At 36.2% G+C, this 15,388-nt stretch overlaps 1 protein-coding gene across 2 annotated transcripts in view; it reads right to left on the bottom strand.

The window, feature by feature from the left end:
- Window positions 1–15,388, bottom strand: part of NUBPL (nucleotide binding protein like) — an 864,344-nt gene that overhangs the window by 624,542 nt on the left and 224,414 nt on the right. For both annotated transcript variants that reach the window (XM_044073881.1, XM_044073880.1), the window contains exons 5-6: window positions 11,611–11,650; window positions 11,433–11,523 (exon numbers count right to left, since the gene is read on the bottom strand). In XM_044073881.1, coding sequence (XP_043929816.1) covers window positions 11,433–11,523; window positions 11,611–11,650 — 131 coding nt within the window. The remainder of the gene's footprint in view (window positions 1–11,432; window positions 11,524–11,610; window positions 11,651–15,388) is intronic.

Raw genomic sequence — 15,388 nt, 5'->3', positions numbered from 1 at the left:
CAGAACCATTAAGTCTTATTAGCCTTATCTGTAAAGCTAAGAAACGTATCTCAGACCTGAATAACCTGGACAATGAAAACCTCTTAACCCTATACCCACATCAATTAATCTTCATCAAAAAATGTCATGTATCAATAACATAATTTTTTTGAATACAAAGGAGTGGATAGTAGCTATGTGGTGAACATTGCTTACAGACACCAGGCCAGACACTACTCCCAATGCATATATTACTGACAGACTAGTAAATATGAGTAAAATTCCACAGGGTGTGATGAGAGTCACAGGTGCTATTTTTGTACACAAAAATTTCACATATGGTATATCACAAGGCTCAGCGATGTACCCTCTCCTATCTGGAATCTATTTCTTAGATCTTCAAGCCAATATTCCTGGCCTGTTGTTACTTAAATTTATGGACTAAATTGGATTCTGCTATTTGTTCTTCTGCTGACACATAGTTGTTCCAACATGGTATAGACTATGTGAATAAGGGGTCTTAACAGTCAATCTCAAACCAAATGTGAAAACATGTAGTATAGTTCAGTTTGGTTAAAAAAAAAAAATTCTACCCCAGAGGTGGCATGCTACCCCAACGAGACACTATCATAAGAAAACTAGGCACCCTTGTTGGAAACTCCTTGTCTTTTCACCAGCATGTCTCTACAGCAATTCAGAGTAATATCCAAAGGCATCTCGTTCGGATCCAGAGAGGTCTTAATTTCAGATTCCTATCACTTTGTCGAAACTTCAGCAGTTTGAACACCATATGTTCTAACTGTGAAGTTCGAAAACTTATTATTGCGAAGCCGCAGAACACCAAATTCTTTCCCAGGGAAAGAATTTGGTGGGCCATTTCTGTGGCTTCAAGATTTTCAGCACTGTGGTGGAAAGTTACGGGTCAGGTTCAGGTAAGTGTACAATTGTGTGGACATTAGGGTTAGGGTACAGGTTAGGTGAGTTAGGGTTAGTGCGTGGGTGAGGTGGGTGTGCAACAGTGACAGACTTTAGGGTTAGGGCAAGATAGGTGAGTTAGGGTTAGGGCGCGGGTCAGGTGAGCGTCCGATAGTGACGGACCTTAGGGTTATGGTAAGTGGATAGATAGTAGTGTATGTACAGTTTAGTGTAGGGTTAGATGTAGAATTTTAAGTGTGTGTGTGTGTGTGTGTGTGTGTGTGTGTGTGTGTGTGTGTGTGTGTGGATTGCTGTTTTTTTGGTGTGCTTGTGTTGCGTGTGCGTTTCATGGAACAGCGATTTTTTTCCCGGGGGGGGGGGGGATCGCTGTTCTAAGCCTTCGATGGTTTTGCACTTCGAGGTTAGAAGTTTGAACATATGGTGTTAGAACTTTTGCCGTTTCAACGAAGTGATATAAACCCTTAATTTCCCCACTATTTACTTCTCAGAAGACCTGTTTATTGAAAACAATTGTCCCCCTTTTGGCACATACTTGTTGAAACATCACTCAATCTGACAGTCACCAAAGATTCCCAATAATAAAAGAGGTATTGACACCCACAGTTATCCAGGTAGACAAAGAATCATCTGTGACAATTTGTGTCTACCCTTTCAAGCCACAAAAGCACCAACCCTCCATGACCTCCTATTCTTTCACAGAACAAATATTTTTAATATCCATTAAAGTGCCAAAATGTTTATCAACATATTTACATGATAAATTCATATATCCCACTTCTGAAACAAACTTCTACTATATGTCAAGCAGAGCAGTACCTTTACCATCTTCACTATCAGCCTTGATAAATGGATAATCATCATCAAATTCACCTTCAGTCTATCTTGTGCTGCCTTCCTCAAAGCTGGAGAGAAAATTTGAAAATTGTTTTCTGGTTAGGCTTGTAATGTCCTGCAGATGCATTTGACTAGTATTTACCTACAATTATACAATAACTGTCCATTAATATTCCAAAACGAGCATGCTGATTGGTCAGCCCAATCAGTGTGCCCATTGTAAATCAGAGCATATACCAATGGAAAAAGGATTGGTTGCCTGGACTTTTTTCCATTGGTATACACTAACTTAACTTTTTTTTTTTTTTTTTTTTTACAAAAATTAAAATCAATAAAAACTGAAATCCAGACTCTGGACATAGAGAGACAAGAAGGAGAAATACTAAGAAAATCAGGTATGTTATTCAAAACAAAAGACACGTACCTGATTTTGCTTGCATTTCCTCCATTCTGTCTCTCTCCTACCACTAAACTGTCCGAAACTTTTTTTCTTTTTATTTAAAAAAAAAAAAAAAAGAAAAATGGAGCAACAGAGACCTTCTTTTCTCTGTTGCTTCCTTTCCAAAGCACTGATGTACTGGGTATTCGTGGAAATGCAAGTCTCATATGCATGTGCAGCATATCAAAAAATGTAACAGGATATATACCAGCCATGGAAGGACAGCACGGTGCCATTATACAAAGACATTTAAGAAAAGTATTTTTTTTCTTAAATGATTTCATTGTATAATAGCAATAACCAATGCCATGGGTGTGGTATACTAAGATTTACTCATGGATGTATTTAACCATTCAGGCTTCACCCTCGTGATTAAACCAAACCAGCCGTGAGTAAATCTTAATATACCACACCAACGTCATCGGTTATTGCTTAATTATACAATGACTCCCTATTAATATTCAAAAATGTGCATGCTGATTGGCCCAGCCCAACCAGCGTACCCACTGTAAATTCCACAATATACCAACAGAAAAAGGTCCGGTTGCCCGGACTTTTTCCCTTTGGTATAAAGTGCCCAAAAACCTTTTTTTTTTTTTTTTTTTTTTTTACAATTAAAAATAAGAGAAAAAAACAGAGCAACAGAGACTTTTTCTCTGCTGCTTCTCTTTCAAAGCATTGATGTACTGGGTATGCGTGGGAACACAAGTCCCATACGCATGCGCAGTACATCAAAATGAAGAAGCAGTATACCACAACCGGCGGAATAACAGTAATCTGCTGTTATACAAAGACATTATTTAAGAAAATTAAGTATTTTTTTTCTTAAATAATGTCATTGTATAACAGCAATAACAGACTCAGTGGTTGTGGTATATTGAAGATTTACCCACGGTTGCCTTTGTTTAATCACTTTGGCTTCTCCCTCGTGATTAAACAGCACCAACCATGGGTAAATCTTCAATATACCATACCACGTCATCGGTTATTGCTTAAATAACTCATATCCCTAGAATGGTCAGCAAATACTGTCCTGTTCCATTATTACACTCAATATACTTTCCAGCATATAAAATAAAAATATGTGAAGTAAGAACAAATAAACGACTGCTCACACCAGTAAAATAAAGTTTAGTACTTTCATTCGCTTTAATCACACGAACTTCTTCAGAACACTAACAGCAATGCAACCAACATTCTCAATTTAAATACAAATAAGTTAACCATATAATTAAATAATTGGTTAATTATCCCATAAATGATAAAGCATTAAAAGGGCACAACATAGAAACCATTATTTAATAGTGGTTTCTATTATTTAAAAGAATAAAGTCCCATTTAAACCTGGAGAAACATCAGCATTTAATAATACTTGCCATCTAAGCTCCTTAATCTCTAAGGCAGTATTAAAATGACAGACAAAAGGGGTCATATTAATACTGTCTAATACAAAAAACAAAAATTTCTTAAAATCAGAACTTTCCATAGCATGCTTAGCTAATGTATTGTTAACATCCTTATTTCGGACAGCCAGGCGATGTTCATAAATCTGTTTCTTTAAACTCCTTACAGTTTTGCCTACATAAAAATTGTGAAAAGTACTATAGGTAGCCAATTAAACTGCCTTTACTGGCTACCAATTTCTGAATATGTGAAAAATAAATACTCTTGGAAGCATCAATATATCTGCACTGTTTGCAATTATGGCAGGGATATGTTCCAACTGCTCCTTTAATGGCAATAGGTGAAGAATACTCTCATATTTCCAACATAGATTTTACACTAGCTACTTTTTTTTTATAAACATAGGGTGATCACAGACTACCTTAGCTAGGTCTCTATTACCAATGATGACTTTCCATTCCCTACTAATGGCTTGTCTGATTTCATACGAATCAGTGCAGATGGGGATAGAAAAGGCAGAGTTCATTTTTATATTTTCCCCTTTATTTTTACTTTTATTGTTTATATCTTTATCTTTAGGAGTAAAGCCACTTAATAGAATTGGTGGTAATTTTAAATACCGGTCTTTCAAAAAGTCATTCCTAATACGTTTAATTTATCTAAGTATCCCCGCTCTATAAACATACGGATCAATTTATTGACTTCAGTATCAAAAACACTGTCATTAGAAATAAGTCTACTTAAAAGAATAAGCTGGCCTCATACCAAATTTAATTTCATAGACAATGGATGTTTACTTTCAAAGTGAAGAAAGTTATTTGTATAGGTGTCCTTTCTATATATAGTACTAGTAAACTTCTTATTGTCAGAATCCATAGATATATTTAGATCTAAAAAATGGACATTCATCCCAAAGGCACCAATTTCATACTTCAACCCACATGCGTGGCTGTTGATTTCTTGTAAGAAGCTATTCAGCTCATCAATTGATCCATTCCAAATGAAAAACAAATCTATATAACGTTTATACATAGAAATATACTTGTACCCCTCAAGTTTTGTAAAGACAGTTAGTTCCCACCAACTCAGAAATAAATTGGCAAAAGCTGGTGCAACGTTTGCACCCATGGCAACCCTGCACATTTGTCAATATATCTTTCCATCAAAAAGAAAGAAATTGTTTTTTTAATACTAGGTCTAATAAAAGACAAATGGACTGTAGCATCACTTCTCCCATTCTAGAATGATGAGTTAAGAGTTTTCTGACATATTCTATACCTAAAGTTTGGTCAATGGATGTATATAGTGACACTATATCAACCATTACCCATAAAGGTTTCTGTACCTTGGAAGACATAATTCTTCAATAAGTCTAAGAATTGCCATGAATCCTTAATAAAATGTGGTGTACCTGAAACCAAAGCATTTAACAAAAAAATCCAAATAGTGTGAACTGGTCACTATCTTTTCTTTTTTGGCCGAAACTATAGGTCTAAATGGTGGATTAGTAGAACTCTCATAAATTTTTGGTATGCCAAAAAGCAAACCCAAAACTGGTTCTTCCATTAGGAGAAATTCAAAAGTAGCCAAACTGATACAATTATTGTTTAACAGTTCCAGTAACGTGTTATCAGCATTTTTGAAATTTCTCCTAACAATGTCTTTGCTCACCATTTGATAATTATTTTAATTATCCAACAAGCTGTTTATACAGGCTTTAAACTCAGATGTTTTCATAATAACTAAACAATTTCCTTTATCGGCTTTCATATATCTATATTGTTGGTTTTGTCTCAATTCTTTTAGGCTTGCTATTTCTCTCACATCATAATGAACTACCCTCTCTCCCTTCTCCTCCTAATACTGTCTAAGCTTCCACCTTCTTATTACCAACTAATACTCTTACAATGATGAATCAAAACTTCCCACCCTTTATCTCACTATTACTTATACTATTACTACTACCTTCCTTAATGCTCACTCATCTACTCACCTTCCTTGAAAACCCACTTGACCCACTGCTGTATTATCCCAAAACAGAAACGATCACACTAAACTCACACCCACAACTTACACATGCTAATATCACATTCTCTTCTAAATACATACTTCCTAAATTTCATCGAACACAACACACAAAATATAATAACCTCAATCCCAGGAAATGTCTGTTTCATTACAGTAGAATCCACTACCATTACTTTCTAAACATACTACTCTCTTTAAAAGATGGCGACATCCACCCTAACCCAGGGCCTTTAACTTCTCCTTCTTCATCCCTCAACTCCAAAAGTATCCTACCCATATATTTTCCAAACAATCTAACTCCCTTACTATTGCTCATCTTAATATACATAGCATAAACAATAAAATTACCCAATTACAAGCCCTGACTGAAATCTACTCCTTTGATATTCTATGCTTAACAGAAACTTGGTTAAAACCTACAACCAAAGACAATCAGATCATCCCACCGGGATATAATATCCTAAGACTTGACCGAACTTCCAAAAGAGGTGGAGGAGTTGCTATCCTATATAAACCTCACCTACATGTAACCACCTATGACCTCGAACTACCCCTAGACTCCAGTGCAGAGATTTTTATCTCTAAACTCCTTATTAACAATTCCAAATCTATCTATATCATCTGTCTGTACATACCCCCTGGTAACAACATAGCAACTATGGAATCTATTCTCTCCTGGCTATCCCAAAACCTACCTCAAGAAACAATAATCCTAGGTGATACAAATATAGACTGGACCTCCTTCTGCAGTAACCTCCCTTCCAACCACATAAACCTATATGGGTATTCCCAAACTATCACCTCCCCTACCAGGACAAATAAATCCAATAAGAAATCTAGCCTTTTAGACTGGATTCTGATTAACCGTCTTCCCCATACTTATGAATCAGGAACCCTCCCAGATGATTTAAGTGACCACTCCCTTACCTATATAATCAGACATAAAACTAGCTGTCCCTCTCCCACATCCACAATAAGCATCAGATCCAAAAGAACTTTAACTCTGAACTATTCCAGATGGAACTAAAAGCATGTAACTGGTCACCACTACAAACTTTATCCTTAGATGAAGCCGTTACTTACTTTAACACCAACTTCCTTACCATCCTGAACCACCATGCCCCAACCAGACAAATTAGAACAAAAACCAAACATGCACCATGGCTCTCTAAAGAAACCAAACAAAAATCAAAGATAGAAACAAACAATGGATAATATGGAAAAAGACTCAAAGTCCCATCCACCAACAAACCTTCAAACAACTAAGAAACCAAACCAAAAAAGCTGTAATATTAGATAAAAAAAACTACTACCTACTATCCCAACAAGTGAATCACTCCAAACCACAAAAGTTCTGGTCCAGCATCAATCAACTACTCCACCCAGGAAAATCAACCACTCCTAGCCCTCAAAATACTGAACACAAAACTTCAATAAATATAGCTAATGATTTTAACACATTCTTCACTAACACTATACAAACACTAGCTAGCCAGCTCTCACCTCAGAACTTCACTTTACCTACTAAAAAAACAAACTGTTCTCCCTCCTTTCAACTTCACCCCGTCCCTACATCATACGTGCTTACCCTCCTTCAGAAATTGAAACCATGCTCTCCCTCAGCAGACCAACTACCTGCAGAATTTCTGCAACTAGCTGCTAAAGCCATTGCCCTCCCAATATCAATCCTGATCAACAGAACCATTACTGAAAGCTATATCCCTTCTATATGGAAAATCTCCCATATTATCCCCTCCACAAAGGTGGCCAATCTACCGAGCTTTCCAATTATCGACCTATTGCCCTCCTCTCACCTCTAGCTAAGATCATGGAAAAATGCATCCACAAACAACTGCTTCAACACTTAACACAAAATAACCTTCTAGCTAACTGCCAGCATGGTTTTAGACCTTCACATAGTACCTCCACTGCCCTTCTCTCCTTCACAGATACTATCAACAAACACCGTAGTCTAAACAAACTCTCTTCTGCCCTATTCATTGACTTATCTAAAGCCTTTGACATGGTGAATCACCAAATTCTTATTACCATAATAAAATCCCTATCACTTGACACATCCTCCATACAGTGGTTCCAGTCCTACCTTGACAATAGACAGCAGGCAGTACTATGGCACAAGTCCCTCTACCCACTTACCAGTCAACCTCGGTGTCCCCAAGGATCCATCCTTGGACCTCTACTCTTTTCCATTTTCATCAATGACCTCCACCTAGCCATCCCTCAAGCCTCATGTATACAATATGCAGACGATTCTACACTTATATGCTCAGCCTCATCCTCTTCAGACCTCCTATACCTTACCCAACAAGTCTTCAACACAGTAGAGAAATGGTTTACTCACAGATGCCTTCTCTTAAACCCCAAAAGACCAAACTCCTTCTATTCTCTCCCACCAGCAAATACCCCCATTGGATTTCACAGTCACTTCTATCAACAAGACTATTATATCTCCTGAAGCTACCACTAAACTACTAGGAGTCACCATCGACAATAAACTAAACTTCGATACACATATAAACAATACTATAAAATCAGTTAATAAAAAATTGGGCTCCCTGTATCAGATTAAATCTTTTCTCCTACCCTCTGCTCGTACAATAATAGCACACACACATCTAATATCTCCTCTTCTATATGCCTCACCCATCTTTACTAAACTATCTAAACACAACCTCAGCAAACTGGAAAGGTCCTATAATAACATTGCCAGATTTGCCACAGGAAACCCATTTCAACCCATCATTGCCTCAATTTAAAACAGCTAGGCTGGCTTGAACTACAGAACCTAATCAAATTCAATCAACTAACTATAGCTCACAAAACCCTTTACACACCATCCAAAACACCAGCTCTATCCACACTAATCACTCCCTACAAGAACCTAGATTCCCTTAGGTCTTCACATAAACTCTTAGCTAGTTCTACCAAAACAAACAACAAGGCCGGTGACTCTCTTTTTTCAAATACAGTAGGGAAAGCCTGGAATCTCCTACCAAATGACATTTCTACACTTCCCTCACTATCCATTTTCAAAAACAATCTGAAAGTATATCTCAAATCTCACTGGCTATGTTACTGTTCCAAACCTGACTAGCTCTATAGTCACCCTAAACTCTGATCTTCCCCTTCTTTTCCTTCAGAAAAAAAAAAAAAAAAATATGTTTTTTGGTTCTGCCATATTAACTGCATCTACTGTTAAGAGTTAATTCTATACTGACAATTTACTTTGAATTGTTAGAATTTATCCTGTAAATCAGTCTGTTTTTGCTTGTATTTTTTGTATTGATTTTGTTTATATGCTTAACTCACAGAAATTTGTTAATTTAGCTGTATTTACCTAGGAGCTTTTCTCCCCGGGCCTCTACTGAAAATGGACATGTATCCAGTTAGACTAGCCCGGTAAACAAATGTAAAATAAAATAAATAATAAAATAAATAAACTCTTCCACCTTCATTTCTATTATTACAGATTCTTCTAATATCTTTTTCACAAAATTCACTAAACACACAATGTAGGCATCAATTTAGGATTAATACTACGTGTTTTTTTTGCATTCAGTACTAGTAACAATATCAATTCCATCAGGAGCATATTTTAAATTTAATTTCCTGATGTATAGCTTGAAATTAAGTACTGTATCAACAAGGGGAGCTTTAACAGAAGGAACATGTGAAAAACCTTTTTCTAAAACCTTCTGCTGCATTTCACTAAGTACCAAGTCACTTAAATTATATATGGCACATAACGGAACTACCTCTTGCACTGTTTTCCCTATTTTCTGCTCACTGTTTTCCCTTTTCCTCCCATTTTGTTCATATTGTACCCCTCTTTGGGTGACTTCATCTGAAAAGAATTATTTGAATTTGTAGTATCTTGATTACTGCATCCTTCATCTGGATCATCATCAGCAACCATATTTCCATTGTCACCGATAGCAGTTTGTTTAACTATACCATGCAGATCACTAATATTAACTTGGTTAGCCCTAATATGATTTTTACTATTATTATTAAACTTATTATTTTTAACAGCTTTAATATTACAAATGTAAGCTGTATTATTAGCATATAATGAAAACTCAAGGGCAAGTTTATTCCTTTTCCTGCTAATCAAGCTAGCTATATGTCTCTGTAGTTTAGCTTGTATCGCATCATACAAACTTTTAAAACTGTTAAAACTCACATCGTTAACAATACTGTTGTTTAATTCAGATACTTCTTGCTTCAATACAACAATCTTGCTCATATTAAATTTAAGCAACAGTTTTAAAGCTTCAATGCCAGTATTGTTATACAAATTAATAAATTCTGAAAAGATGGTATCAGTTTCTGCAATTCCATTTGGAAATCGATAGCACCTAAGTCCAAACAGAACTTGTTTGCGGTCAATGCATGTTTCCAAATAAAAACTATCATTCTAGCGACTGCATCTTAAACAACTTCTTTTCCAACTGGAAAATACGTGACTTACACTTTGATGTAATACTATCCGTTTTATCAACTTCATTGGACAAACTGCGATACTTTTCCAAAATGATTAGTCACATCATCAATAAAAAAGTTAGAAACATGACTTTCTTTAAGTCTCGCTACCACTGTGACGTCACTTCTGGAACTAATGGCTGAAGTTTTCCTATAATGGTTAGAAGGCACCAAGTTTGAAACAGGGGAGCTGGAAACCTTAGTAAAAGTCATCATCTTATTTAGCAATAATTGCGCTTTCCAGCATATATATATGATCATGGCTTGCAGAAGATGGTAACAAACATGTTCAATAAACTAACAAAATATAGGACACCTGGACAGTGATGTATGTAAACAACTAAAGAAAGCCAGACCTGGATTTTATCAAGCTTCATTCTTTGCATTTCTATTCCTAGCAAGAGAGAAGAAATTACATCTGAGATTTTTTTTTTGCTAAAAATCCAATAAAATCTACACAATCATTCATAGGATAACTTCTATCCACATTCATGAATCAAGATTATTGCCATATGCATCATTAAAGAGTTTTAACTCTTGTACTCTGTGGAACTTTGGAGTGCTCTGTACGGAATTGTTTTGGCGACAGTCCCTACACACTGCAGCAGTCTCTTCAAGCTTTTCTTGTCAGTTCACTCTCTTCTATTGGTGACAACTCAACAAAATTCATCACTTAAGTCTTCTGGCTCAGTGGCTTAGGTGATGCATGTGAATGAAAAAACAGCAGTGGAGAATATACTGATAAAATTATGGAAGGGACCAGTAACAAATGGCTTGTTTTGAACTGCTGCATCAGTCCCATTATCAGCTACATAACATCAGCTTTGGCAAGGCCCTGTAAATTTGAAGCTGCCACAGGCAATAAATGTTTAGCTTTTCAGCCAAGTCCTCAGGAACTGGGAATGATAACATGTTTCCTGAGAGCCATCCAGGGAATATCTCACAAATGCCATTGAAGTATGTATGAAAATGCAGGATTTTTTAATTGTATTATAGCACAATCTTGTATCAACAGGCCTCCTAAACAGACAATTCTGAGTCTGGTAGACTGAGGTGAAGGGGAACAACCACCTTAATTAGTCCTACTTAAAGAACACACTACACTAGAACAATTTAATCCGGTAAACTTCAGTAGTAATCAGTAATATGACAACTTCAATATTAGTGCAAAAAAAAGTGTTTTGCAGGGCTTCTTTATTCTATGCAGATTTTGGTGTGAACTCACCAACTTCTATTCAGAAATTGGACTACTCTCTATTATAATTTTGAAATTAACAGTAAGTATATGACTAGTTTACCAACATCTTACCTGTCTTAACAGCTTTTCTATGGCTGACATGACCATTAATCCCCGCCAAACAACAGGTGCTGTCTCTTCCACCAAAAAACCCATTGACATGCTAAAAGAAAATGCAAATAATTAACATATCTACAACATACTGTGAATTGAATAAAATATTTTTGCAAAATACAGTAAATGTACTTACCAAGCAATACCATAGTTCAGAAGAGGCCTCATAAGGTTTTCTGAAGAAAAAAATAATAGAAATTAATCAAAGCATCCCTCAAATGTTTCAGAACTTGTACAAAGACTGCAAACTTCTATCATGCAGAGAAAGTCTGACTGATTTAACATTTGATTTTGTATCTACAGCACAAAATACAGCCATACAAGTTCTCATAACATTAATGCCACCCTGCCATCTGATACCCCAAGAAAACTGACTAAATTGTATAAAATGAAGTTACAGAATTCCTAAGCTAAAATCAGTTTGTGTTTTCTTTCTTCAACTAAGGATGAAGTTGTAGAAGATACACAGTGTATGGAATACTGGGATTAATCACAGAATTCAAGAAGACAACTACGTTAATTAACTGTTTGGCATAAAACATTCTGCTAAACACCTTTCGGCTCTTAAACTATTGTCTCAAGCCACAACATTTACAGCAGCCAGTGGACAGCATTTGAAGCATTTTTACAGATATAAAAATATAGCACAACCTCACTGTAACTCAAAAATGTGGCAAACAGAAGGGACTAACAGCTTTTAAAGTCATTTGCTGATCAGGAGGACATTTTGCTTCCGGACTCTGCCTTTGTGACAGCGCTTTATATCTGTTCAACACTTCACTTTGATGCAGCTAAATGTACAAGTAATGCACCAAAATTATGATAGGGTATCTCCAATCATAACTCTTATTTTTCTCGACAAAGATGTCTCCAACACAAAACAGACTTGATCATAAACCTTTCTTAAGCACATGGAGCATCATTATTTCAATGCAAACTCACAGGAAGAAAAAAAAAAACATAGGTTATGCACCTTTCTCAAGTAAAGAATGTGCTTAAAGTTTTGTAAGTATTCCAGTCTTCAAGCTACAGTGTTAGCAGCCAGAAGAGAGCACCACCCAAAATATTGAACAGCTTCAAATGCTGTAATACACTTTGCTGCATTACACAAAGTATAGCACAGTGAACTGACTGACAGACTTTAAAGCTATTCATTCATCAGGGAGGAATATGGCTCCTGACTTGAGTCAGTTTGGCTGGCAGCACTAAATGTTTTAAAGTTCTCAATAATGTAAAACAATTTGTGCTCCTACACTTTTCTTTTAGTAGAACACTGGGGCAGCTGAAGGTCTATGTACTAATAATTATGATGGGGTCTCTTAGATTGTAGCTTATTTGTAGCACATGGAGCACTGAGGTTATGCTCCAAAAATCAGAAAAAGAACGAACCCTGTTACACACTACTACAGCACAAGGCCTGACTATAACAGCTCTTTCAGAAGTACACAATAATGGTTAGACACCCTGTAAGCATTCAGACAGTCTTGTATAAGGGAAGGGATGTTCCTTCAGTCACTGAACATATCATTCCTCCTGTCTCTACAATGTTTACAGACATTAGTCCACAAGTAACTTATTTAAATTACAGCAGTATTTAAAAACGGACACATACTTTTTCCTTACTTGCCGGCTATGCAAAGTACTCCCAAAGTGCTTTACTGGCTTTCTAAGGCAGTAAAGCACATCACTTTTTTTTAATTTTGTGACTGGCAGTACATGGATAACGATTCCATGCACAACTAACAGTTATGATCAGGTCGTGATTAGGAGGATATATCACAGATCGAAAGTGAAAATTAAAGTGGGTGGGTTCTTCACTGATCATTTCTGTTTGAGCAGAGGAACCAGGCAGGGGTGTCCTGTTTCCTCTTTATTTGCATTACACTTAGAACCACTAGCAAAGAACATAAGGGACCCAGAAATTCAAAGATATAATTGGTATGGTAGACAAGAAAAGTTGGCTTTGTTTGCAGCTGATATTATTTTGTACCAGATAAAATTAGAAAAGGACATTTCAGTGTTGTGGAACACTTCGAGGCAATTTCATATCTTTTCTGGATACAAAATTAATAAAGCTAAAACAGAGGCAACAGCTGTAAATTATGTACCTACACAAAAATTGTCTCAGCAAGATCCATACATATGATAAAGCGAAGTATGAAATACTTGAGTATGGATTAAAAAGGATTCTGGTGTCACAGCTAAGGATATGTGGGAAGAGACTAAAAGATGATACAAAAACTGAGAAATTGAAAGCTCTGTTATATGGATAGCAAGATACAAGCAGTTAAAATGTTTTTAGTCCCATTAGTTTTATATACAGGTCAGGCTTATTTTTAACAGAGAATTTGGCGATATTAATTAATAAAGAGCTGAAGGATTTTATATAGGAGGGGAAGCAGGAGAAGCAGATTTTTCCAATATAATAAGGCAGTTTGGGATTACCAGATCTGAAGGGATATTACAGAGCTACACAGTTAAGGCTCCTACACATAGCACAAGCAGAAACCTATAATTAAAAGTGGAAAGGAATGATGACGAAACAGGGGGGAATCTGAAGAAACAAGGAGAGACTGGGATTTTGGATGCAGATCCTTAAGGAGACCAATAAGCATACAGATTATATTCATAAAGTATCAGAAAGTATTCCAAAAACTAAACACAGGAACGGGGAAAGCAGATTCAGCCGACTGGGATAACTAATTTGGGATACAGACAATAGGCAAGAAGAAGCTGAAATTTACTGGATAAATCTGGCTAAAGAAAAAAGGTATTTGAAGCAAATAATTGGAGAGAAAAAATAAGAGAATGGGAAGAGGCCAAGAATTTACCTGGACTGCAGTCTAGATATTGCCATGGCTATCGAGGATTGATATCAAAGTATAACCAAAGATAAATAAACAGGGGGATCCTAAGTGAAAGACCAGCACTGGTAGAGTTTTTAGAAGAATCTAGAACAGAAGCTTTTAAAAAAGGAAAAATTAGTAGAGAATATAAAATACTGCATAACTCTAAGAACCAATCACAGGAGGTTAAAAAGGACTGAGGACACACTGGATAAGCAATTCATAAAGAAAAAAATGGGGGAGGGGTAAATATATGTCTCCCAAATATGCAACAAAGTCTAGCAGATTTAGGATCTTTGTTTGGAAATATGTACTTTATGTATTTTTATACCCAAAGTAAACTCCAAAGAATTTTTTGTCAGGTTGACAGCAAATGTTAGAGGTGTGATGGGTGGAGAAAGAGGTAATTTGGAACATATTTTCTCGGAGCTTAATGAGTTGGCAGACTTGAAAGATTCCCTGCAGACTGCTCTGTCAGAGATACTGGGTGAGCAAACTGGTGTAACTAAGGGAATTATTTTTTTTTTGAGCTATGAGAGAGAACTGGAATTGCCTAGACATAGTAAAGTCTTGCTGAGTCTAATTATGGCGGCTGTCAAAAAAGCAATTACTAGAAAATGGAAATCAAAGTCTAAACCAACTGTACTAGAAGTAGTGAACATAGTAGCAGAGATAAAACAACTGGAATTGGGATCTTTAGAAAAGCATAGGAGCAAATTACATACAAAAGAATGGGAGTTATGGGAATAATACATGCAAAGAAGGAATGAGGTTTAAAAGGCATGATTTGAATGTAATGTTTGACTGACAATGACTGGATAGATGAGTAATGTATGTTCGCAACAAAATTGTCAATATGGTTTGTTTTCATTTATGCATTCAAGTAACCCCTGCATGAACGGCATGTGCACGGCCATACACTGTGTTCAAACCAAAAGAATAAAGCCAGCATCCGACTCCTGTGGCATATACAAAATTTATTACATAACAAAAAAACAAAAAGTATCACAGTACACCAACATGGTTGTACCGGTTTTAGCCAAAGCCTTCTTCAGCAACCAAACTTGA

The sequence above is a fragment of the Protopterus annectens genome, chromosome 6.part0 (genome assembly GCF_019279795.1).
Source record: "Protopterus annectens isolate FY-2018-M chromosome 6.part0, PAN1.0, whole genome shotgun sequence".
Classification (NCBI taxonomy): Eukaryota; Metazoa; Chordata; order Ceratodontiformes; family Protopteridae; genus Protopterus; species Protopterus annectens.
The sequence above is the reverse complement of the archived record's forward strand: the minus strand, read 5'-3'. Positions and strand labels throughout refer to the sequence as shown.